At 46.3% G+C, this 27,149-nt stretch overlaps 1 protein-coding gene across 1 annotated transcript in view; it reads right to left on the reverse strand.

Annotated features, from left to right (window-relative positions):
• The window catches only part of CNTNAP2 (contactin associated protein 2), a 2,220,467-nt gene that overhangs the window by 171,454 nt on the left and 2,021,864 nt on the right, over window positions 1-27,149 (reverse strand). The window contains exon 20 of the mRNA XM_070460949.1: window positions 7,589-7,825. Coding sequence (XP_070317050.1) covers window positions 7,589-7,825 — 237 coding nt within the window. The remainder of the gene's footprint in view (window positions 1-7,588; window positions 7,826-27,149) is intronic.

Here is a 27,149-nt window from a genome sequence, read left to right on the forward strand (position 1 = left end):
ATCCTGGCCAGCCGGGCCCTTCATGATCGTCCCCACTGTCTCTGACCCAGCCTCTCATTACTCTCAGCCTCGCTCACTCCTCACCTGACCACACAGGCCTCTCTGCTCTCTCCACAGATGCCAGCATGTTTCTGCCTCAGAGCCTCTGCACCTGCTGGTTCTTCTGCCCAGGCACTCATTTCCCAGCTATCTACCTGCATGGATGAGCCCTCACCCCCTTTAGATCTTGCTCAAATATTATCTTCTCAGTGATTATTTCTGTGGCTTCCTTATCAAAAGCACAACTTACCTACTGCTTTCCTTTTGCCAGCCCCCTCACTTTTCTGCTTTATTTTTCCCTCATGATAGTTCTTTCCATACAACATACTACAGACTGCACTTCATTTATTTATTGTCTGTCTTCTTCCATTCAAATGTAAGTTCCACAAGAGTAAGAATTTTTGTTGATATTGTTTTTTAAAAAAATATTTTACTCTTTATTTATTTATGTGGCTGTACCAGGTCCTAGTTGCAGCATGTAGGGTTTAGTTTGCTGACCAGGCATCAAACCTGGACCCCTGCATTGAGAGACTGGAGTCTTAGCCACTGGCCCACCAGGGAAGCCCCTGTTTATATTCTTCATGACTTAGCTGCCAGTGTCTAGAATAATGCCTGATATATAGTAGGTGCTGAATAAATACTCACTGAATGAATGAACGATGGTTCCCCTGCTTCTTCTTTCCCATGTTTTCTTTGCAGAGTAATCTTTTCGAAATGCCTAATTAATTAGTTGTCTGGTTCACATAAAGCTCTTCAAACGTTCCAGTTGCTTACAGGATAAAGACATACATTTTTAATATAGCTGATGATGTCCTGACTGAAAGGTTGCCAGTTACTTTGTTTTAAAATCAAGTCATTTACCCTCTCACTGTTTACAGTCAAGCTACCTTGCACTTGGCTTATTCCCTAGAAATTACAACTCTTCTCCCTTCCTCAGGACCTTTGAACATGCCACGCCTTTTTCCTGAGCTGCTTCTCATCCCACCACTCAGTGATTTACCCTAGTTCTTCTTTACTGAAATGGCATTAAAAACAATCGATTGCTTGGCAGTGAAGGAGATGATTAGGAAAGCTGTGTGGCTCTATGCAGGGAAAAACCAGCCGACTGTCTTCAGTTTTTATTTTCCACTTTACTTCTGGTGCTCTGACTTTGTATGATCACACCCAGCTGTGCTTCTTTCTTTCTTTCTTTCTTTCTTTTTTTTACTGGTGACATTTAAATTTTTAATGGGATAATTGCTTTACAATGTTGTGTTGATTTCTGCCATATTTCAATATGAATCATCCACAGGCATACATACGTCCAACCGTCCCTCCCACTCCCCCACTCCATCCCACCCCCCCGACTCCATCCCACCCCCCCACTCCCCCCCACCCCCTACTCCATCCCAGCCCCCCACTCCCTCCCATTCCCCACTTCCTCCCAGCCCCCCGCTCCCTCCCACCCCCCCACTCCATCCCACCCCCCCCACTCCCCCCATCCCCCACTCCATCCCAGCCCCCCACTCCCTCCCATTCCCCACTTCCTCCCAGCCCCCCGCTCCCTCCCACGCCCCCACTCCATCCCACCCCCCCACTCCCCCCATCCCCCACTCCATCCCAGCCCCCCACTCCCTCCCATTCCCCACTCCCTCCCATTCCCCACTTCCTCCCATTCCCCACTTCCTCCCAGCCCCCCGCTCCCTCCCACCCCCCCCCACTCCCCCCCATCCCCCACTCCATCCCAGCCCCCCACTCCCTCCCATTCCCCACTTCCTCCCAGCCCCCCGCTCCCTCCCACGCCCCCACTCTCTCCATCCCACCCCCCCCACTCCCCCCCATCCCCCACTCCATCCCAGCCCCCCACTCCCTCCCATTCCCCACTTCCTCCCAGTCCCCCACTCCATCCCACCCCCACTCCCCCCATCCCCCACTCCATCCCAGCCCCCCCACTCCCTCCCATTCCCCACTTCCTCCCAGTCCCCCACTCCATCCCACCCCCCACTCCCCCCCATCCCCCACTCTCATCCCAGCCCCCCACTCCCTCCCTTCCCCACTTCCTCCCAGTCCCCCACTCCATCCCACCCCCCACTCCCCCCCATCCCCCACTCCATCCCAGCCCCCCACTCCCTCCCATTCCCCACTTCCGCCCAGTCCCCCACTCCATCCCACCCCCCACTCCCCCCCATCCCCCTCTCCATTCCAGCCCCCCACTCCCCCCTATTCCCCACTTCCTCCCAGTTCCCCGCTCCCTCCCACCCCCCCACTCCCCCCATCCCCCACTCCATCCCCCCCCCACTCCCTCCCATCCCCCCACTCCCCCCCAGCCCCCCGCTCCCTCCCACCCCCCCACTCCCCCCCATCCCCCACTCCATCCCAGCCCCCCACTCCCTCCCATTCCCCACTTCCTCCCAGCCCCCCCGCTCCCTCCCACCCCCCCACTCCCCCCCATCCCCCACTCCATCCCAGCCCCCCACTCCCTCCCATTCCCCACTTCCTCCCAGCCCCCCACTCCCTCCCACCCCCCCCACACCCTCCCACTCTAGGTTGTCACAGGGCACTGGGTTGACTCCCTATGTTAGACAGCAACTTCCCACTGGCTGTCTACTTTACATATAGTAGTGTATATGTTCGGAGAAGGCAATGGCACCCCACTCCAGTACTCTTGCCTGGAAAATCCCATGGATGGAGGAGCCTGGTAGGCTGTGGTCCATGGGGTTGCGAAGAGTCAGACAAGGCTGAAGCGACTTAGCAGCAGCAGCAGCAGCAGTGGTGTACATGTTTCAATGTTACATTCTCAATTCGTCCCACCCTTTCCTTCCCCTGCTGTGTCCACAAGCCTGTTTTCTATATCTGCATCTCTGTTGCTGCCAGGCAAATAGGTTCATCAGTACCATTTTTTAGACTCTCTCTCTCTCTCTCTCTCTCTATATATATATATATATATCTCCAGTTTTAAAAATATATAGCTGTATTCATTCATCATTTAAATATTCATTTCTTTAGAATATACTTATTTAGTGCCCTGTGCAAAGCACCATGGAACCAAGTTTTCAAGGTCCAGAAGTGGGCTGCCTGCCTGGTTATAAGTGTGATGTCCACTTCTAAGACAGACACCCACCTCTCACCCTTAGTATAGTCCAGGTCGTGCCTGATCTGGGGATACAAACAGAAGTAAGAGAGGGCTCCACCTTTAAGGCTAAAAGTCAGAGGGACCAGTAATTATGCCATAAAAAAAAAAAAAAAAGACAAAAGACAAAACAACAAAACCCTAGACATTTTTCTCCCGACTGTCTCTTTGTCATTGATCCCTTTATGTTTTCCAGCTCATTAAAATCAGTATTAAGTTGTTTTCATTATTTTCTCTCTTTTCTGGCTTTCTTGGACTTTGTAAAAATGATTTAAAATTTCTCTAACTGCTTCGCTTAATGGCATTGGAAATGATTTGCTTTGGGGAAAAAGATGAGTTGGACCTTAAAATTTATATATAGTGAACATCTATAAACAGGAATGGCAATATTCTGGAATAATAAAATTTAAATAATATATTTATTTCTTTCAAATAATAGCACAAGAGACCCACTAAATGATGGGAAGGAGAATATTAATATTTGTTCATTAAAATAAAATATTATTAAGATGGAGAGACACTTCACTTCCTGCAGCTCACGTTCATCTCCTGAGTGAATTAAAGCAGTTATAAGGGACTACTCTTTTATTGGCTGCAGCAAATAATGTGCTTAACAGATTTATTCTCTCCTGGCCATCATCACTGCCATCAGCAAACACTCACAGAGCACCTGCTGAAGGCAGGAGACAGAGTGCGGGGCCTTTCATCCTGCTGGGAAGACAGGAGGTATTTATAAGAGAGACGGGTAACCACACAGAGCACTAAAAGCCAAACAAATGACAGTGGAAGTAAGTGTGATAGGAGTTGAAAGGAAGCGGCAGTCATTGCAAGGATGTGAGACTGGATCTGGGTCCAGAATAAAAGGCAGGTATGAAGTTACGGAGGAAGATGGAGCTTTTCCAGACAAGGGAAATGGAGTGGGCACCTGGGCAGACGTCCTTGGGGTGCTTGGGGAGTAGAGAGTTCCCAGAAAAGGAAGTGTAGGGGTGTGTGGCCTCAATATGTGGGAAACTGTAGACTCCATCAGTGGGCTCTGGATAATTACTGCTAACACACGCACACACACATGCACGTGTGTGTATTATTGTTGTTGTTCAGTGGTTAAGTCATGTCCATGGACTGGAGTTGCCACCCCATGGACTGCAGCACGCCAAGCTTCCCTGTCCTTCACTATCTCCTGGAGTTTGCTCAAACTCTTGTCCATTGAGTCAATGATACCATCCAACCATCTCATCCCCTGTCGTCCCCTTCTCCTCTTGCCCTCAATCTTTCTTAGCATCAGGGCCTTTTTCCAATGAGTCGGCTCTTCCCACCAGGTGGCCAAAGTATTAGAGTGTCAGCTATAGCATCAGTCCTTCCAATGAACATTCAGGGTTGATTTCCTTTAGGATCGACTATACACATGTGTGTACAGTGCATTACACTCACTAACTCATTTGACTTTCACAGCACTGCTCTGGGGGAGTCACTGTGTTGCTGAGGAGGAAACCGAGGCGCGGTGTGGCTCATGATTGCTCCAGACCCCACAGTCTGCAAACACAGGAGCAGAAATCAAATCCAGACATTCTGGTTCTGCACCCTGAGCTCTCACCCGGGAGCCTGGTGGGTCCTGATGGAAGGTGGTGGGACTAGGGACCCCTCCTGCGGCTCCTGGCTGTTTAGTAGGGGTGCTGTGTGTGAAGGAAGGCCTTTTCTGGCTGAGGAGGATGGGGTGATGGGGAGCAGAGTGATGGTGGGAACGGAGCCTCCTGGGGACATGCTGAGGTGCACCTACCCCCAGGAGGGGCCCCGGGGTGCCAGCAGCAGGCTCCCCTCAGGCCTTGGCAGACTTGCAGGAGGAGAGGGCGGCTGGAGCCCCTGGGCGGGTGGCCTCCCAAACACAACCTCATCCGTCTGCCCAGGTGCCATTCACATACAACATGCCATGTGTGCCACGACATGGGTCAGGAAGCACTGAATAGAAGACATTCGCCAGGAGGGAGCAGTGGGGAAGTGAAGGAGGGGCCACTTGGGAAGGACATGGTTAGAACAGGACCCACAGGACTTGTTGGGAATAGACCCACAGGAAGGGGAAGGACGGAGCGGTCATGATGACGCCAGGCTGTGTGTTTCGTGTCTTAGACGCGGCAGCACCATCAGAACCAGGGGAGTGGGGAGGTTCCAAGAGCATTGAGGAAAATGCAGCTCCTAACACGTCAAGTTTGAGAGATGCCAGGGCATTTAGCTAAGACTTTTTATTTATTACTTTCTTTATCTTGGATATTTTGGCTTAGTCCTCATTGATTTCTTTTCCCTGAATGAGTTGCTCAAATTTTGTCTAGCTTCAAATCTCAATTCATAAAATATGCAGTATCTGGAGTGTGAAAAGCCAGATTTTCAGCAGCAATTGAGGATGGCTTTGCAATCACTAGAGAGAAGCTGACTGTCTATACTTTGCAAATGCCCCATGTGTTCTAGAGATCTCTGCAGCAGAGAAAGAGCACTGGAGAACTCTGGGTCCAGGTTCAGGAACACCAGCTGGTTGTGCCATCACAGGTCAAGTGTGCAAAGCACTGAACCTCTCTGCACTCCACTCTGTCACCTGCAGAAAGAGGGTAGAATGGACTCTACCTTACACAGTGTGTGCTCTTGGGAATTCATGCATGTGAAACACTTAATACAGCTTCGGACTTCCTTACATGGGAGCCATTAGTATGGAAACATTAGTCAAAGCCTTTGCATGTGATGAATGCCCATAAACACACATGTGAGTGCTTGCAGGCGCTGGCATAGGCTGTGGGGCAGTGAGTTACTGGAGAGAGTTGGGACCAGATGGGAACGTGGCAGACAATACAGGAGCAGACTTGAGGAGCAGACAATACAGCATCTACTGGGGAGTCTTCATGACATTCCTGATGAGCTAGAGCTGACAGCCAGCCTCCCTGCCCACCGAGGACAGTCTGGGACACAAGGGTGGAGAACATCAGTGGATTAAATAGCTATTTAATCTGATGCAGAAGAAAGAACATGTGAAATCCTGGGGAGCAGGAATTGCACAGTTTTCTGCTTCTTTACTTCCTGATTTTCCTTACTACTTTTTTCTGATGAGAACAGTGCCAGTTGCTTATTAAGAGCATTTGACATAGGTAGAAACTATTACCTGGGAGAAACAATTCAACTATTGCAACAGAGATACTTTGTGCTCATATTATTGTCTTTTTTTCTATCCATCTTTTTACAGAGTTAAACCAATATTGGGGCTGCCCTGGTGGCCCAGATGGTTAAGAATCTGCCTGCAATATGCGAGACCAGGGTTTTATCCCTAGGTAGGAAAGATCCTTTGGAGAAGGGCATGGCAACCCATTCCAGTATTCTTGTCTGGAGAGTTCCATGGACAGAGGAGCTTGGCTGATATTCTACAGTCAAGGCTTTCTCATGCCTTTTTTTTTTTTGGTTTGACATAACATCATATGAAATTTTTTCCATGTCTTTACTAACTCTTCACAAATATTTTTCTTAATGGCTACATAGTATCCCATAAACAGTGACTCCCTTTGACTCACCATTTTACTAAAATTGAACAAGGTCCTTACCAATTCTTACTATCATAAATAACATTATAAACTATGATGAACATCTTCATGCTGAATCTTTGTCTGATTTTTAGCTTATTTCTTCAGAAATAATGTCTGAAAGGGAAAATCCTAAGGAACATTTTTTTTCCCACCTATCTTTCAAACCTAGTGGCTCAGCTGGTAAAGAATATGCCTGCAAGGTGGGAGACCTGGGTTCGATCCCTGGGTTGGAAAGATTCCCCTGGAGAAGGGAAAGGCTATCCACTCCAGTATTCTGGAGAATTCCATGGACTGTATAGTCCATGGGGTCACAAAGAGTCAGACAGGACTGAGCGACTTTCACTTTCAAGCTGAACTGGGTTAATAAGAATGGTGGAGAGGGAGGTGGGAGGGGGGATCGGGATGGGGAATACATGTAATTCCATGGCTGATTCATGTCAATGTATGACAAAAGCCACTACAATATTGTAAAGTAATTAGCCTCCAACTGATAAAAAAAAAAAAAAGAATCATTATTAGATCCCATGGAAGAAAGATCTTGGTATTTAGGATGCTAGGACCCTGGAATAGCTGTCCAGGGAGGCTACAGAGCTTTCATCACCAAAGAGCAAGACCACAGAGAGGCAGCCTCCATGTCTATAACCTGTTCAATCTCCCTGGGAAATGAGAGACACGTGCTCCTTGACACACCTGAATATTTTCATTTGTTAAAAAGAGATCTTAAAGCTTCAAGGGTCTTAGAGCTCCTGTTTTCAGAGAGGAAACGGGTCCTGGGTGTTTGGTGTGTATGTGCCTTACAACCGCTTAGCTGTCTCCTAGAGCCGGGCCACAAGCTCACTTGTCCGCCAACACTGAACGGCAGAAGGCTAGGGATCCTCGCCCTTACCGGTGGGTTTGACGAGCGCCGCCAGGAAGTCGGTGGTGAAGGAGCTGACGTAGAGGAGGATGCAGGGCGCCTTGGTGGTGCTGAAGCTGAAGCGGATCTCCTCGCCCGCCAGGTCCGCGGCTCCGTTCTGGGGGTCCGGGGAGTTCTCCGATCTGCCGCCCGACTCCCGGGCCCCGATCCCGGGGGCTTGGAAGTTATACCGCAGCCACATCCCCTCTTCAAAAAACGCACCCACGTCTGCCGAAAAGGAAAGAGGAAATGGCAAGATGAGGAGTCGGATGGGGACACTGCCTGCAGCTTAACCTGGGCAGACGGTGAGCTCTGTCGTGGCCACCACGGCCGTTCCTGGAGGGTGGACCGACCTCAGGAGGGCGATCAGACCGGGAAAATGCCTAAGCAGATAGATGGATGCTACTTCATCAACACGAACATGCTATGTAACAGAGTATAGCAATCTGTCACCTTAAAACTCTAATAGTAAAATTAAGGGACGTAAATCATACCAGAAAAAAAAAACAAAACAAAAAAGACTTCACATTTAGTACTTAGACTAAATAACTAATTGAGGTTGAAGAGCGATGCTGAGAATAAAGTGAGACCTGGGTTCGATCACTGGGTCAGGAAGATCCCCTGGAGAAGGAAATGGCAACCCACTCCAGTATTCTTGCCTGGAGAATCCCATGGACAGAGGAGCCTGGCGGGCTACAGTCCTTGGGTTCACACAGAGTCAGATACGACTGAGCGACTAACACTTTGACTACTTTATTGTTAGGGAACTGTTGACCAAAACCACCTACCTCGGCCAGGCGCACCTGCCTGAGTTGTCTCACAACAGGAGGTCCCGATACAGAACACCGTGCTTACCCCTGAAAACTAACCAGGCGGATTTGGTGGGGGGGCGGGATGTGAAAGAGGGAGGAGGCAAGCAGCCTCCCAGAGTCCTTCTTGCTGGAATCCACCTTGGCTGAGCGACGCACACGCCGCCAGGAAGGACCCTCAGTCAGAACAAATATGGACCAAGCAAGATGACTGGCAAGAGACGACCTGGGAGTTCATTCACCCCATGACCATAAAACCGGAGACTGCAGGCCACGTGGCGGAGCGGTCCTCCTGGGTTCCCTGACCCTGCTTCTCTCTGCCCAGGTGCCCCTTCCCAGGAAAGTCCGCCTTGTCGGTATGTGCGTCTCGTCGGACAGTTCATTTCTGAGTGTTAGACGACAGCCCACTCTCTGGCCCCAGAAGGGGTCCCCCGTCCTGTAGCAGTATCCCATGCACCACGAATTCAAGGCGCTCATGGGAAGAGATGGGAGTTGCTTTGGAGGTTCACCCAGGAAAGCCCCTGGTGATGATGCCCTGGGAGGCTTTGGGTATCGTATTCAAAACCACAAGATCTGAAATTACAGGGAACTGGGTTCAAATCCGATGCTGCCTTTCACTGCTTATACGGCTTTAGAAGTCATTTAGCCAGCTTCTCTAGGCCTCAGTATTTTATATGTGAAAGTGTTAGTCGCTCAGTTGTGTCCGACTCTGCGACCCCATGGGCTGTAGCTCGCCAGGCTCCTCTGTCCATGGAATTCTCCAGACAAGAATACTGGAGTGGGTAGCCATTCCCTTCAAACCCGAGTCTCCTGCATTGCAGGCAGATTCTTTACTGTCTGAGCCACAAGGGGAGCCCTTTATATGTGAAAGGGAGGTCATAACAGCCAGAATTACAAAAGATGAAGTAATCAGCACATAATAAATAGTACCTATTAGTATTATCACTAAGAAATTAGAAGAAAGGTCACTCATCCTTCATCAGCTTTTTTCTGTGGCCTAATCAATGCTAATTGGTTTTTACTCATTTCCTGGCAGACAAGCTCCTGCTGTAGTTTTCCCGAGTATTTACTTCCCCATGTTCTAAAACCACCTCCTAACTCCCTGTGAAAGGTTAGGGTCCGCTAGCAAGACTTGTTTGTCTTCACAGGCACTGTTTTACCACTCACTCTAGTGTGCCCTTTAAAAGCATTTCCCACACTTCCTTGCCCGTGGAAGCCGCAATTCTTGTTAAGACTTGACATCCGACTAAATGAACACTTGTTTGGTTGCTTAGTCTTGTCTGACTTTTTGTGACCCCATGGACTGTAGCCCACTGGGCTCCTCTGTCCATGGGGTTTCCAAGACTAGAATACTGGAGTAGGTAAGCATTTCTTTCTCCAGGGGATCTTCTCAAACCAGGGATCGAGCCTGGGTCTCCTGCATTGTAGGTGGAACACTATACAGAAAGTATTTTGTGAAACTGCTCTACATTATAATTAAAAGGAGGGGACCCATTTTAAAAGGATTCTTTCCTCTGGGAATCTGGAAGTTTGTGGTTATGAAAGAAGCCTGGTACAGAGTTTACATGCTGCAGTGATTACACAGTGATTGTGAGAGAAGCTTTGCTCTGCTACTGCCCAGCTGTATTAACTTGGTCAGTGGCTTGAAACACTCTAAGGCTCAGTTTCCTCCTCTGGAAACTGGGGCCTCATAGATTGTTGGAGGATTAAAGAACCCATGGATGACACTTAGCCTAGTGCCTGGAATATAAGACAGGGGTCTGATAAGGTTATTCAGTCATTTTACAAAGACAGGTTGCTGATGGGGCCCACATGGGGTCTCACTGATAAGATGGCTCATTATGTTAACCTTGCAAACAAAGAATAAAATCACAGGGATCCTTGAGACTGACCAAATTGCTCAAATGACATTCTGTTTTCTCACTGGCGCTTATCTCCTCAAAGCTGCGAGACCACCAGATTCCAGATCTCCAACTACGTGACCACAGGACTCAACTACAGGCTAAAAATTGTCCATCCCTTCAGAGAATTTTTCATTGGTGGGATACAAGAAGGACCCCCGTCAAAAAAGGAGGACACCAGTTCTCCTTAAGGGCCAGTCACCCTCTCTTTTCCCTCTAGTAAATTTCCCTTTTCTTGCCTGATTGCCCGGCAAGCTCTCTATTTCTCTGCCCTCACCTTAAATAGTTACCAGTGTCTATTCAGGGCCACTTGATGCGAAGAACTGACTCATTAGTAAAGACCCTGATGCTGGGAAAGGTTGAAGGCAGGAGGAGAAGGGAACGATGGAGGATGTTTGAATGGCATCACTGACTCAATGGACATGAGTTTGAGTAAACTCTGGAGTTGGTGATGGACAGGAAGGCCTGGTGTGCTGCAGTCCATGGGTTCACAAAGAGTTGGACACGACTGAGTGACTGAACTGAACTGATTCAGGGCCACAGATGACACCTGACCCCCACCTCCTCCGGAGACGCACTGCTGCAGGGGGTGCCCTGTCCTGCTCCCCTGAGCCGCGGTGCAGAACTCCGTTAACCACAAGCTCGGGCAGTCCTGTTCTCCTGGCTCTGCCATGCAAGGGCTTTTTGCAAAGGTCTGTCCGTGTGTGTGTGTACACACGGGTGTGTGTGTGTATGTGTGTACGGAGGGTACTATTGGCATTTGGTGGGTGGGGGTGAAGCCTGCTGAGTGAATTGTGCATGTGGGACCGTCTTAGACAATCAAGAATTTTTCTGGTCAAAATGCTAAGAGGTGTCTTTGCTGGGAAACACTGGATCAACACATACTTGATCCACGTGGGTCACTGCATGCCTCGCTGGATGCAAAGATGTGGCTAATGCATGGACGCCCTTGAAGAGCCCTCTGTCTAGTGGGGGGAGTGGAGACACGTCGACCCTTGTGAATACCGTGTGGTGAGAGTTCTGGGGCTCCACTTGGCAGGCTAGGTGAGAAGGACTCCTTCTTACTGCCTGGAGGCTCCAGCGCTGGCTTTTCTACTCTTAGCAAGTACCTACTGAGCCCCAGCCGTGTGCCTGGCACCATGCCGGGCGTTGAGGTTACAACCCTTGCTCTCGAGGTGCTCTCTCTCTAGAGGAGGATTTAGGCTAAGAGACATCACCAGAAGGCAGTGTGCTCAGACAGGATCAGGCTGATATAGGAGGCATGTGGAACACTAGGGTTACCAGCTTTGTCTCCAGGGCTCCAGGAAGACTTCTTGGGTGAAAAGAACTTGAAAGAGCCAGAGGCTCTTCACCTTTGTGAAGGTGAAGAGGAAGATGAGCCCCTTTTTAGCTGAGGGTGCAGCATGCAAGAACCCTGGGGGGTCAGAGAGTCCGCAACAGGAGCTTTGGGCCCCAGGTGAAATTCACATGAGCTTAGCTTTTTTTTTTTTTCTCTTTAACAATATCACACTCATTAGGGTTAGGAATCCAAGACTCACCAGGCTTCCTACATTTCGGGCTGGGAGTTAGAGAAAAAGTGAGAGAGACAGAGGTGTTCCTAACCCCCAGTCGTTCAGATCCAAGTTGAACAGATGCACATTCCTAGGACCCGCTAATGTGACAGGGCCCAGCATCTGGTGAAGGAGGGGAGCCTTCGGGGAGGACAGGCAGGCTGCCTGGAACAAAGGCACCCAGGGGGCTATTTTGCCAGCAGAAAGGTTCTACCAGAAGATGCAGGGGCCAGCACCTAAGGACAGGTCTGGCTGGGCCACACAGGAGAGGAGAGGGAAGGAGGAGGGCTAGAGCTTAAGGCCAGAGGGCTGGAACAGGCCAGAGCTGAGTGGACCAGGCTGATGCACAGGAAGAGATAAACGTTATCAGACTTGTGAAACTCAAGATCGAGGAGCAAAGCACCTGGGCCTGGTGGTGGGGGAGGCGTTCAGAGGCTGAGGAGGCGGGTAAAGCCACCCATACCTCAGGTGCCTGAATCACGGTGCAGCGCATCGCTGGCAAGAATCTAAGCTCCTCCATGCCAGACTCTCCCCAAGTATTTTCTTCCCAGAGAGTGGGCAGCACTGGGTCTCCAACACATTCCTCAGCAGGCCCGGGAGCCGGTGAAACTGCTGGTGCTCAGCCCCAGAATTTAGCTTGGAAAGTCTGACTCGGAGGGATGTGAGAATCAGCATGGATAAGAGGCAATGCTCAGGGATACAGAGCTGAGGTCCTCGGAGCCAGAGCTGAAAGGATGATGTGCCTGGGGGTGGGGGGTAGTGAGAACTTACAAGACTTCTCAGCTAAACTGGCGACGATGATTTTAAGGCAGATCATGAAGGGGGATGGGGCAAGATAGGGATTTTGGATAAACAAACCAAAAATATGCCACCGAGAATACTTTCTGTTTTATTTTGGAGTCATCGTTAGGAAGCTTTATGAGTTCACATCTGTTTTGGAAGAAGGGATACGCCATGCTTACAAGAGCTGCTCTGAAACCATGACTGTTGGAGCAACTGGGGGGTGCTAAGAACCATTCAGAGTTCCAAGTGGCAGATTTACAGCTCTCATTTCATTGTTTCAGATTGTTTTAAGGAAATGGCAAGTCAGGGTACTGTGATTTCATTTAGGAAAATAATACGCCCATCCCTTCTGAATGAAGGACTAAAATAACATCAACTTCACAAGCCCCAAATCACATCTTTTCCCCCATTAAACAATTGATAAGCGTTGATTTAGAACGCTTGATTTAAAGGTTTATACTGATATCAGTTCAGTTCAGTTCAGTTGCTCAGTCGTGTCCGACTCTGCGACCCCATGAATCGCAGCACGCCAGGCCTCCCTGTCCATCACCAACTCCCGGAGTTTACCCAAACTCATGCCCATCGAGTTGGTGATGCCATCCAGCCATCTCATCCTCTGTCATCCCCTTCTCCTCCTGCCCCCAATCCCTCCCAGCATCAGGGTCTTTTCCAATGAGTCAAATCTTCACATGAGGTGGCCAAAGTACTGGAGTTTCAGCTTCAGCATCAGTCCTTCCAATGAACACCCAGGACTGATCTCCTTTAGGATGGACTGGTTGGATCTCCTTGCAGTCCAAGGGACTCTCAAGAGTCTTCTCCAACACCACAGTTCAAAAGCATCAATTTTTCAGCACTCAGCTTTCTTCACAGTCCAACTCTCACATCCATACATGACCACTGGAAAAACCATCGCCTTGACCAGATGGACCTTTGTTGGCAAAGTAAATGTCTCTGTTTTTTAATATGCTATCTAGGTTGGTCATAACTTTCCTTCTAAGGAGTAAGCATCTTTTAATTTCATGGCTGCAATCACCATCTGCAGTGATTTTGGAGCTCCCAAAAATAAAGTCTGACACTGTTTCCACCGTCTCCCCATCTATTTCCCATGAGGTGACGGAACCAGATGCCATGATCTTAGTTTTCTGAATATTGAGCTTTAAGCCAACTTTTCCACTCTTCTCTTTCACTTTCATCAAGAGGGTTTTTAGTTCCTCTTCACTTTCTGCCATAAGGGTGGTGTCATCTGCATATCTGAGGTTATTGATATTTCTCCCGGCAATCTTGATTTCAGCTTGTGCTTCTTCCAGCCCTGCGTTGCTCATGATGTACTCTGCATATAAGTTAAATAAGCAGGGTGACAATATACAGCCTTGATGTACTCCTTTTCCTATTTGAAACCAGTCTGTTGTTTCATGTTCAGTTCTTATTTTTTTTGGGCCATGTTCAGTTCTAATTGTTGCTTCCTGACCTGCATACAGGTTTCTCAAGAGGCAGGTCAGGTGGTCTGGTATTCCCATCTCTTTCAGAATTTTCCACAGTTTATTGTGATCAACACAGTCGAAGGCTTTGGCGTAGTCAAGAAAGCAGAAATAGGTGTTTTTCTGGAACTCTCTTGCTTTTTCGATGATCCAGTGGATGTTGGCAATTTGATCTCTGGTTCCTCTGCCTTTTCTAAAGCCAGCTTGAGCATCTGGAAGTTCACGGCTCACATATTGCTGAAGGCTGGCTTGGAGAATTTTGAGCATTACTTTACTAGTGTGCGAGATGAATGCAATTATGCACTAGTTTGAGCATTCTTTGGGATTGCCTTTCTTAGGTATTGGAATGAAAATTGACCTTTTCCAGTCCTGATATGAGATATACTGATATGAGACAGTTTAATTTCTGATACTCGTGTTTTTGGATGGAAAAAAATGATAAATTTGGTATCTAGTTATTCTAATATTCCAAGATTCTTGTGAAACATTTAATGAATTATGCTTCTCAAAAATTTGAAACACATTATGCCATCTGTAGACTTAGGTTCATAAAGGTTATGGGGATCTTGAAGTAGACAAGTAATTCTGTTTTAACCATTTCTTGGTCCTTGAAACAGATCATATGTAAACTACCCTTGAAGGTGGAAAGTATGTCTGAAAATATTTAAAATAAAATCCACATCCATATACCCCAGAAAAATACCACAAAGGTTTTCTTCCCTCTGTCCAACCAAATCCCTGATGTTAACAGCAGGAAAAACAAAAACAAAAACAACAACAAACAGCTGGCGTCAGCCCTCTTATTAAATTGTTTCTCATCTTTTTCTCCTCCAAGTTCTATTCCTTTTGCCGTTTCACTTAGGATAAGTTTTGCAACCTGTATTTTTAAAATAGATGTGACTCGTTTTGTTCTCTAACTTTCCCAGGAGGATCCAGAATTGAAAAAGGCCCCAGCTCACTGATGGGTTCTTTTCCAAAAGTTTATTTCGAAGTCAGTAGCTTGCAACTTGGAAATATTTCCCCATAGAAACAACGTTTTAAGTGATGGTTGGTTTGCCAGGAGAGTCTACAAATGCTGAATCATTCTGGATGGATAATAAGAGATAATTGCAGAGTGCCACTGTGTATTAGGAATTAGAGCAGAAACAATAGCAGCGACAAATGTTAAGGTGTACCATGAATGTGAGAACCCCAGGGACCGAGGTCCCCATGAAACTTTCATCTAACTGATCCAAGGATGTGCTGGTAAAGGTTACACCAGCGGCTCTCCTGGGGGGAGCCCTGGTTTGCAGTGTTTGCCTGTTCCCATGGTGTAAACACACCCACTTTGGCTGACGGCAAGCTGCCACTACGACATCACTAACTCTGGAGCTGGGAAGAGACTTTCACAGTTGGTCTGCCCGCCAGTGTGAACTGCCTCCATCCACAGTCACTGACCCAGTCATTCCAGCAAAATGGCTTTTCCGAGTCCCCATATTGGCAGTTGTCTTAGCTTAGGCTGCTAGAGCAGATTACCATAATTGTGTGTCTTAAAGAACAGAAATCTACCCTCACAGGTTTAGAGGCTGCCGATCTAAGATCAAAGTGCTGGCTGATTTTGTTCCTGGTGAGAGTTCTCCTCCTGGCCTGCAGGTACAATTTCTTGCCAAGTGCATACACGGGAGAGAGAGACAGATCCAGCTCTCTGGTCTGTGCTTCTAAAGGCACTAATCCCATTATGAAGGCCCCACCCTCATGACCTCATCGAAGACTAATCACTGTCATCCCTCAGTATCCACGGGCTTTGCAGGTGGCACTAGTGGTAAAGCATACACTTAGCAATGCAGGAGACAGAAGATACTCAGGTCGGGAAGATCCCCTGGAGGAGGAAACGGCAACCCACTCCAGCATTCTTGGCTGGAGAATCCCATGGACAGAGGAGCCTGGCGGGCTACAGTCCATGGGGTCACAAAGAGCTGGACACGACTGAGCAACTGAGCAATGACTAACTCAAAATCCATGGAGGATTGACCGTAGCACCGCCCCCCTCCTATACCAAAATCAGCTCAAGTCCTTTAAATAAAATGGCATTGTATTTGCATATTCCTGAATACTTTAAATCATCTCTAGATTACTTTTAATATCTAATCTAACATAAATGCTATATTTATATTATATAAAAATGGTGTTGGTGTGTTGATGGTGTACGGCAAACTCAAGTTTTGCTTTTTGGAACTTGCTGGAATTTTTTTTTTCCCCTAATATTTTTGATCCATGTTTGGTTGAATCCATGACTGTGGAACCTACAGGCACAAATGTCTGACTGTACCACCCATGGCTCCAGCTCCAAAACCATGGCACTGGGGCTTAGGGCTTCAACATGTGAAACTGGGGGCAGGATGCAGACATTCAACCCATAAATGCAGGCTTCCTTCTTTTTATCTCCTTCCGCAAACAAACTTTAATATTTGCTTCCTCCTTTCTGCCTTCCAAAGCTCTCCTCTACCTTATCCCAGCTACCCTGGAGCTGGAAAGCTCTGTTCAGCCTCTATAAAATTTAGGAGAAATTTCTGCAGAACAGACACTGCTGCCCCAGCCTCAGGGTCATTAAACTCTTTCATGGCTGAATTCCACTGCTCAGAATGATCGCTCTCATTAACTGTTTTTTAATTAATCATCAAGTAAGGAAGTGAAATGAATTTTATGTAGCTCTGCTCCTGGACACCTTGGCTGCCACGCCTCTGTGTGTATCCTGGTCCTGAATCAGGCCCAGTTCTTTCCAGGGCAATCTGAAAGGCCCAGCCCTGTTTAAACTTACTTTCTGTTCTGCTCCCAAGGCCCCACTCTGCTGAAATACAACCAGTTTTTCTCTTGGCCCTGTACTGGCAAAATCTACTTTTTCTCTCCAAGTGTACCACTCTGAATTTCCCTCCGGAATTTTTTTTATTCTGTTTGTTTGATGTTTTCTTCAATTTACCATAATCATTTTGGGCCAACGACATTGGACCCAGATGGGTTAATGTTCACTTCTACGTATTCTGTCTCCCCAGGTGCATACAGGTCTATTGTAGCCACTTTTCCACCATTCTTTCTAAAGGTCAGGTCACTGCCAGGTCAGTTTCTATGCAATAAGCTTCAAGTGTCTGAATCCATACGAAGGAGAAAAACACCAAAGAAAAAATCTTCTACATTTAACCTGAATGGCATGTGCTTCCCACGAGACACAGGTGTAAAGTTTATTACTGGAAACACATCAATAAACTATATGGTCTATGAGTTCACTGTGTAGGAGCTGGGGGGGGCCGTCTCGCTTGGAGTTTAAGAGTCAACAGCACTGAACAACTTTACTAGCGTCTTAAACAGGAAGATAGTCTGCCTCCAGAATTTCCAGGGTTGTGCTCCTAAAACCGGTAACAAGCGTTACTGGCATAAGTAGCAGTTAACAGGTTAGAATGCTTTTGGGAGATGAAGGGAGATGAAGATGCCACAGCAGCAAATTTCAGCTGAGACATGTGCATGGACTTAATGTGGTATAAGCAGAGGGCGGGAATCAAAAGATTGTGGGTTTTAGTCCTGGTGTTGCTGCCATACTTGGCTCTATGACCCAGGTCAGGAAAATCATTGAATTGCTGTGGACTTTAAAACATGCCCATCTTTAAGACTGAGCTCATATTGATCCAGCTGGCACCCAGTCTTTTCCATATTTTCTTCAAATATTTATTAAGAGCTTTCTTTTAAGTCAGGCAGTTCTTTGAGATTTAATAGGCAGTAAATGACACTCAAGTTAATCACCAAAAACAACTGGGATGAATAATTTTAGTCAAGATGGCAAAAATTCAGGGAGAGGTGGCTGGAAGAAGCTGGTGCAAAAGGGAGTGGCATGTCAAGGATTCTTTTGTATAGAAAGTAAGGGGCAGCAGACTTAGAAAACAAACGTGGTCGCTGGTGCGGGGGGCGAGGTTGGTGTGGAGAGGGATAGTTAGGGAGTTTGGTATGGTCATGTACACACTGCTATATTTTAAATGGATAACCAACAAGGACCTACAGTATAGCACATGGAACACAATGTTATGTGCCAGCCTGGATGGGAGGGGAGTTTGGGGGAGAATGGATACATGTATATGTATGGCTGAGTCCCTTCAATGTGAAATTATCACAACACTGTCATTTGGCTATACCCCAACAGAAAATAAAAAGTTCAAAAAATTAAAGGCCAAAAAAAAAAAAAAAAAAAACCAAAAGAAAGAAAGAAAGAAAAATAATGGGTGGCCCTGAAGGGTTTTAAGCAGGGCTGTATAAACTCTACTTTGCAGTTTTAAAAGATCATTCTGGCTGCAGTGTGGTGCAAGGATGGGGGAAGTGGAGAGCATGTCACTCCTAAACTTAAATTTCGTCCCTTTTCTTAACATCTGGGGTATCATTTGGGTGGGGAGTCACTAAAGCCATTTCAGAGAATCTGTGAATGTTCTGAAATGTCAGGCAAAAGTGAGCAAATGTGTATGCACTTTTCGGGAGGAGAGGGTTAATAGTTCTAATCAAATTTCATGACGCCAACTAAGAAATTTAAGGAGAAAATAATAAAAAGGAGTCCACTCATTCATCACCATTGTTAAGCTGGGCTTGTGAGGCCCTGGGATGCCCTGCCCTGCCCTCCTTATCTGATGCTGCTCCTTCCTGGGTGCATCTCCCCAGCTCTGCTGTGCTCTCGCCTGGCGGGGTGACTGGCGTCCTCACCTCCACTTCCTCCTCATCCCCTGCAGGCTGGTCCTCACTCACTGCCCCGGTCAGGATACAAGCCCAGCTCTTGATGTGAGCCCCACGCCATGCACAGAGCTCCCCCAAGTGCCCCCCAGCTGTCTGTCATAACTTCAGTCCAGCAAGTATAGCCTTGTTTGCTTTGAATCAGTAAGCATTTCTTGGAATCTTACTCTGTGTTAGGCCCATGCTGACAACAAGAGCAAAGGTATCCAGACTTCTCCCCCAAAGGATCCACAGTCGGTTGGGAGACAGAGGAAACACACCAGGGAAACGGAGCTTGAGGTTTAGAATCACGGAGTGTGGGGGCCCTGGACAGCAGGACATGAGCGGGGCTCTCTCTGGGGTGGGTGATGGATGGGCCGGAGGAGGCACTCAGAAGGGGACTCTGAGTCGGGTCCCGACAAGTGAGGGCATCTCGCTAAGATGCACAGGGCGGCCAGGGTGCTCCCAGGAAGGAGAAGATGGGCTTGATGAACAAAGCTTGGAGGAACACAGTCGCATGGGATCTGGAGCTTCTGTCTGAGTGTGGCGGCCTCTTGCACTTTAGAAAGACATGTCTGATGCCAAGTCTCAGAGATGCTGACCTCATTGTCTGTGGAAAGGCCTGCCTGTTGGTATCTTTCAGTTGTATTTCAGCACCTCCTGGGAAGATGCCGGTGTTAACCCATGTTATCAATGGAACCCCACTGAGGTAGTGAGGTCTAACTAGGTGTCAAGGGTGGGCTAACGGGTGGGAAAGAAGGCAGGAGAGGGGCTGCGAAGGGTGTTGAGTCACTTGTTTTTAAAGGTCTAGAAGAACGATATACTTCAAAAAAATGTCAAATTTACAGAAAAATTTCAGATTAGTACAAAGAACTCCCCTATCCCACATATCCAGACTCCCGAACTTTTAATGTTGCACCACATTTCTGTGAACACACATACACACAGGACACATATGTATACCCAGACACGGGCTTCCCTGGTGGCTCAGTGGTAAAGAACCCACCTGCCAACGTAGGAGACGCAGGATTGATCCCTGAGTCAGGAAGATCCCCTGCAGAAGGAAATTGCAACCTGCTCTGGAATTCTTGCCTGGGAAATTCCATGGACAAAGGAGCCCCGAGGGCTACAGTCCAAGAATCACAAAAGAGTCAGACACGACTTAGCGACTGAACAACAGCAATACACACACACATCGCCAGGCTCCTCTGTCCGTGGAATTTTTCAGGCAAGAATACTGGAGTGGGTTGCCATTTCTTTCTCCAGGCACACACACTCACACACAAAGACTAATTCCTGAATCATATGAGAGCAAGCTAAGTCAAGAAACCAATGTTAACACAACAATGTTGTCCCATTTCTAGAAAAAAAAATGTATATACAGATACAAATACTTATATACACACAAAAGTTTTTGGCATCATCTTGAGGCTCTGTACATGTATGCATATAAACATTTCCACAGAGAAAGATTTATGCAAATAAGCAGGTAATGTATGGGGTCCACCTGACCTCTTTTATCCTGGGAAGGAGGAGGGGGAGAGAAAGGGAAGGAAGGAGAGAGAAAGGGAAGGAGAAGAGGGACAAGGGCCTGGGGAGCTGAATGCCTTAGTTACACGTCTGGATCCTCACTAGAAGGTGAGCTTTTCAGGGTGAAAATTTGCCTGGTAGTCTCAGCCAGCCCCTGACCTCCAACAATAAATATTTTTCATTGAGCTGAACTGAATTTGAATTTTTAAAGAGCAACAGTATATTCTTTAACTAGTTGGTCCACACCGGCCTTCCTTAGTTGAAAAATATTCAGCTTCATTCCCTTTGTAAAGTGGATTTCTTGAGAGAAATGCCATTCCATCAACTGAGACATAGTCATTAGTTAAAATAAAAGTTTGTTAACAAGAGTCTTATAAGATGCCTTTAGGGTAATGTGTCCAAAAGAATTAAATGACTTATAGCTTAGGAGATAGTCTTAATTCCTACTGCTTTTTCTCCCTCTTATTAGCTTAATAAACATGACATATTTTCATTTTTTGACAGATTGGTCACTTGCTTGAACAGTTTTAAAGGTCAAGTTGTCCCCGATCAAATGCCTCTTTTTATCTCTGCTCTGCGAACTCCATTGTTTGCTATGAAGCAATGGCTGTTAGGAATTATATTATCTGTTTATTTGTACATTTATTTACACACATAATTTGTGCCTGCTCCAGATATGCAGAACATTCTATTGATTCTATTTATGCCTTAGCAAGTTGCTGCTTCTTTGCTCTAACACTGCACGTTCCATACTTTCTTGCTTGCTCAGCTGATCTGAAGGGTCAAATAGAATTCTTGACCATAAGGGTCCTTGAAGACAAGCACTGCTTTTAATTCACTGTGGTGGCTGCAGAATCTAGTGAAAGGAGGCACTCTCAGAAAGTTTGTTGGCTCAGTGAGTACACTTGCGAATTGGAGCCAGATACACGTTTACATGCCACAAGGAAATGGGCTTCCATGAATTCCTGCTATGTGTCAGTCATAATGGGCAGTTTTCAAATACTATCTAATTTAATTAAACAGCAACATTTTTGATATGGATGCTAGTATCCTAATTTTACAGACAAGGTAACTTAGATCTTGGGGAGTAATTTGCCCAACATCACTCTCTTACTCAGAGAGGGAGGGTCAAATACAGACCTTTTGGACTTCAAATCCTGTTCTCTTTTCTTACCCCGCTGCCTTGCCTAGTTTATGCAAGTTCTGTTACATGTATTCATAGAAATCTACAAAGTAATTTGTTCACCAGCTTATTGTTCAGGAAGTTTAAAAAGGAAACCATCAGGTAACCACTGAAGTTTATTACTCCAAACATAAAACTACAACTGACTCTTTAAGGTAATAAAATTCTATTTTCTCTACCAGCTGAAACCTTAATAGGAAAGAACAACCAGAAAATCTGCAAATGACTGAATCCTTAGGATGAGCTTTTGTTAACATTAAAATCATTTCTCTTTTGATTTTAAAAAACCACATCTGAAAGTCGTGGTTGATTGAAGGATTTGAGGAACTCACGTATACATTTCCTGAAATCCAAAGCCATTCCCATTTGATGATTTTTTAAAAAATAATAAAAGGAGGGCATAGGACATCTCTGGTGGTCAAGAATCCACCTGTCAATACAGGGGACACAGGTTAGATAACTGGTCTGGGAGGATCCCACATGCTGTGGGGCAATTAAGCCCATGCACCTCAACTACTGAGTCTGAGCTCTGGAGCCCACGAGCCATGACTAATGAAGCCTGTGCTAGAGCCCTAGAGCCCAAGCTCTGCACCAAGCTCTGCACAATGAGAAGTCTGTGCACCGCGACTAGGGAGTAGCCCCTGCGAACTGCAACTAGAGAAAGCCCGTGTGCAGCATCGAAGACCCAGCACAGTCGAAAATAAATTTAAAAAAAAGTAGAGCGCATTTTTGGAAACATTAAACAAGTTGTTTTCCTTGACCAAGGAAGGTATATAGAATGACTTTGCTTATTATTCCTCCTTATCGCAGCCGTTTTGTTTATGTGGCTACGTTATTTGGTATGTTAATTAAGCCTTGAGATGTGTTGACATGTTCTACCCAGCCCTGATCTGTCCTTCAGCCAGCAGAAACCATTCACAAACCGTCTGCCATCTTTAGAAGACACACCGCACTGTACAGGCAGCTTTAATGTGGGTCGGCTATCCTGGCTGGCGTCTCACTGGTCAGATGGGAAGTGGCCTCCTGTGGACAATGCTGATGGTTACATAAACAAAGTGATTTAAAGAAACTCAACTAGGGCTGTTGTCTTGAATGTATGAAGTATTAGAAGCTAGTGGCGATCTACTTCATGCAACACAAGAACTTGGTTATATCCCAGTACAGTTACCTGTATTTGCTTGGGCTCCAAAATCACTGTGGATGGTGACTGCAGCCATGCAATAAAAAGATGCTTGTTTATTGGAAGAAAAGCAATGACAAACCTAGACAGCATATTAAAGAGCAGAGACAACACTTTGCTGAAGTGAGATAGTCAAAAGGTTGGGATAAAGGTTGGGATAGTCAAACCTATGGTTTTTCCAGTTGTCATGTACAGATGTGAGAATTGGACCACAAAGAAGGCTCAGTGCTGAAGAATTGATGCTTTCGAAAAGTGGTGCTGGATAAGACTCTTGAGAGTCCCTTGGACAGCAAGGAGATCAAACTAGTCAATGCTAAAGGAAATCAACCCTGAACATTCATTGGAAGGACTGATGTTAAAGTTGAAGCTCCAATACTTTGGCCACCTGATGGAAAGAGCTGACTCTGGAAAAGACCCTGATGCTAGGAAAGACTGAGGGCAAAAGGAGAAGGGGGCAGCAAAGGATGAGATGGTTGGATGGTATCACCGTCTCAATGGACATGAGTTTGAGCAAACTGGGAGAGAGTGAAGGACAGGGAAGCCTGACGTGCTGGAGTCCATGCGGTCACAGTTGGATATGTCTTAGTGTGTGAAAAACAACAAAAATGCCTCTTGAAATAAAAAGATGTTTACTGAAAACTGCTAATGGTGCCACCCAGAATCCAGGAGTGGGCAGACCAAAGGCCACTAGGCTCCTCCCCAGTCCAGGAGCTGCCTTTATGTTGAGTGTGTCTTTCGGTTTGCAAGTGACCCCCCTGGCTTTGTTTTGCAAGGCTTGTCACTTGTTTCTGTGACAACTAGACTTAAATACTAATTTTCTCATTAAATAGATTCAGAATGCAGTAATTTCAAAGGTTTTCTCACCCTAAGCCACAGTTGGTAATCGACATATACATATACTGATGACCAAAAGTTCCTTGAGGGCAAACACTGCATTTTAGTTGATTTTGTATCTCCAAAGTCCAACACAACACCTGGCACATATCAGGTATTTAACACACATTTGTTGAGTTAATGAGCTTCCCAGGTGGCTCAGTGGTAAAGAATCTGCCTGCCAGTGCAGAAGACTCGGGTTCGATCCCTGGGTTGGGAAGATCCCTAGGGGAGGAAATGGCAACCCACTCCAGTATTCTTGTCTGGAGAATCCCACGGACAGAGGAGTCTTGTGGGCTACAGTCCATAGAGTCACAAAGAGTTGGACACGACTGAGCATGCATACAGAGAAGGCAATGGCACCCCACTCCAGTACTCTTGCCTGGAAAATCCCATGGGCAGAGGCGCCTGGTAGGCTGCAGTCCATGGGGTCAGGAAGAGTCGGATACGACTGAGCGACTTCACTTTCACTTTTCACTTTCATGCATTGGAGAAGGAAATGGCATCCCACTCCAGTGTTCTTGCCTGGAGAATCCCAGGGACAGTGGAGCCTATTGGGCTGCCGTCTACGTGGTCGCACAGAGTCAGACACAACTGAGGCGATTTGGCAGTGGCGGTGGCGACGGAGCATGCATGCACGTACTGTTGAATTAATAAATAGATTAATGTTATCATGAACCAGTTTTGGCCACAGTCAGATTTTTTTCATTTATAACCCTTTCTATCTCCCTGCAAAGAAAATCCTAGACATGTTGGCAGTGCATTTCTAGCTCCATCTATAATTCTTGAGGATAGTTTCATTAAAGAAGATAGAATATGGGATAAAAAGCCAAGATTCACCTCAAAAAAGCCAGGAAACAATCAGCAATCCATGCATTATTATTTTTTTTTTTTTGAGAAAATAAGTTCAGGATTATGAACTTTCCAGAGTTTCAGACAATGAGGTTGTCATTAAAAAGTTGTATTTTACTTGTATTTTGGTAGAAGAAGGAAAGAAAAAAGAGAAAGAAGTAGAAATAAGAAGAGGAGAAAGGCAAAAGAAGAAAAAGAATACATTTGGGCCACTCCCTCAGTGCGCTGTTATATGTGGCCTTGAATGATGGATGCCCCCATCACAGCAAGAGCCCTCCTGAAATCTTTGTGTATATACTTGTAATATGTCTGGGGAAATTAACATTTGGGGGCATTTGCCAGCTCCTCTTTTCCTTCCACTTCAATGAGAACAATATTTTCAAGTGAGGAGACAGCTTCAATTACAAAACTGACAACTAAAATTTCACTTTAATATTTTTTCCCCTCTATTTTTCAAGCATGGCCCTCTCTTTGCACCACATTGGTGGAAAAAGAATGAATGTACTCGTTGCTGTGTGAAATAAATTTACTTTTATATGAAATAAGTTAAAAATATTTGTGAGAGGTTTTCTATGTGGATCTATAGTTCTCTCTCCATGTCTAGAAAATCAACCTCAAAATGGTTTCCAGGAAACCTCTGTGTGTGCACATGTGTCTGTAAATATATATGCATATATTTTACCTAGAAATCATGTATGAGTGCGTGTGTGGGAACACACACACATACTTTCGGGAACACTAGGAATGGTTTCTGAGAAGCACTCGGGGCTTAGTGACCTGTCCTGCTTGAATTTGCCTGGCGGTTTATTTGCTGCCCTGCCCTCTGATACAAAGGAAACCAAAGTGCTCCTGGGAGCAGGGCAGAGGCTGAGGCTGGGGTGGATGGCACTGCGCGTGAGATGCTGTGAATGCTCAGAATTAAGGATTCACCTTCCCTGATAGCTCAGTTGGTAAAGAATCTGCCTGCAATGCAGGAGACCCCGCGATTCCTGGGTGGGGAAGATTCCTGGGTTGGGAGAAGGGAAAGGCTACCCACTGACGTATTGTTGGGCTTCTCTTGTGGCTCAGCTGGTAAAGAATCTGCCTACAACGCGGGATACCTGGGTTCGATCCCTGAGTTGGGAAGATCCCCAGGAGAAGGGAAAGGCTACCTATTCCAGTATTCTGGCCTGGAGAATTCCACGGACTAAGCACTCCATGGGGTCACAAAGAGTCCGACGTGACTGAGCGACTTTCACTCACTCACTCAAGGATTTGCCAAAGGCTCTGTGCTGTTTTCAGCACTCAGGATAATTGTTCCAAGAAAAACAGTCTGAAGGCATGGCTTTCTGCTATTTGAAGCCTTTGATCTCATGTCTAAGGCAGAGGGCCCTGGCTTGGGAAGTGAGACTGTCCCTGTTCCCAAAGATGTGTTTGCCTTTTCTGCTACTAACATTCTCCTCTAGAAATATAGCTCAATGGCCGCATACATCAATTTTTTTAAAACTATGATGTTTCCCTGCCTATATATGTTATTTCTTTTGTTCCATAGGTTGGCGGAAGGTTAAAATAGTCACTTCTTTCTAATTTCTCCTTTTTTCAATAGACCCAAGTGTAAAGAAACATCTGCAAACATTCCCTGGTTCTAATGGTGCCTTTGGGTTTAGAAATAATGGTGGCCATGGACGGTGATTTAAAATGCACGCTGCAGCCCATCCCTGATCTCATTCTAATGGGAGCCGACCCTCTGGAGGAGGGTGGGAAGCCTAGCTGCATACAAACCAGCTTTCGCTTAACTGGTTTGTCTCCTGAGGATGAGGGAAACCAACTATATGAGTTTTCCCATATCTGTGGGTAAAAAAGGAAACTGTTGAAGACAATCTGGTTTATTCAGTTAGGAAATTTTTTAAAAAGTAAGTTTTTGTGCTTGACAACTGGAAGAAGTGGAACACAATGGTGTAAAAATTCAATTTCAGATCTGAGGCTAGTGAGCATTATTAGATAATGGTTATGAGCTCAAAAGGCAGTGAGACTTAGGGTCAAACATAAGCAGCAGGGTGAAGCGAACCCTCACAAATCAAATAGGTTAATTGGAGCACTGGATGCTTTGAGACTTCAGGCCAAGTCTCCTTTCTCTTCCTTCTTAGGCGAGACCCTCTCGCCTCTCTTTTTTAGTGATGATAGTGAAGCCACATGATAGCCTGATCATCAAGAATACTCTTTCCAAAAGACATTTTGATTTTTAATTATTTTATACTTACATTTGCATATAAATCTGATATTCTGAGAGTTTATTTCCAGTTAAATGAAGATGTATAACATAAAGCCAACTCACGAATAGTTGGGGGATGATGATTTTTGCACCTCCACTGATGCTGGGAGTTGGGGTACCACTGCCAACATCACATCACATCACCTGAATCCAAGGTGTCTCCCAGTTTTCTTTAAAGTTCAGAGTTAGTGACAGGGCCTAGCATTTATGGGGAGTTAGGAGCTATGTTATTGCTTTCAAACTGTGGTGCTGGGAAGTCTCTTGAGAGTTCCTTGGACAGCAAGGAGATCAAACTAGTCAAACTTAAAGGAAATCAACACTGAATATTCATTAGAAGGACTGATGATGAAGCTCAAGCTTCAATATTTTGGCCACTTGAAGCGAACAATCTACTCATTGGAAAAGACCCTGATGCTGGGAAAGATTGAGGGCAGGAGAAGGGG

The sequence above is a fragment of the Odocoileus virginianus genome, chromosome 1 (assembly GCF_023699985.2).
Source record: "Odocoileus virginianus isolate 20LAN1187 ecotype Illinois chromosome 1, Ovbor_1.2, whole genome shotgun sequence".
Lineage (NCBI taxonomy): Eukaryota > Metazoa > Chordata > Mammalia > Artiodactyla > Cervidae > Odocoileus > Odocoileus virginianus.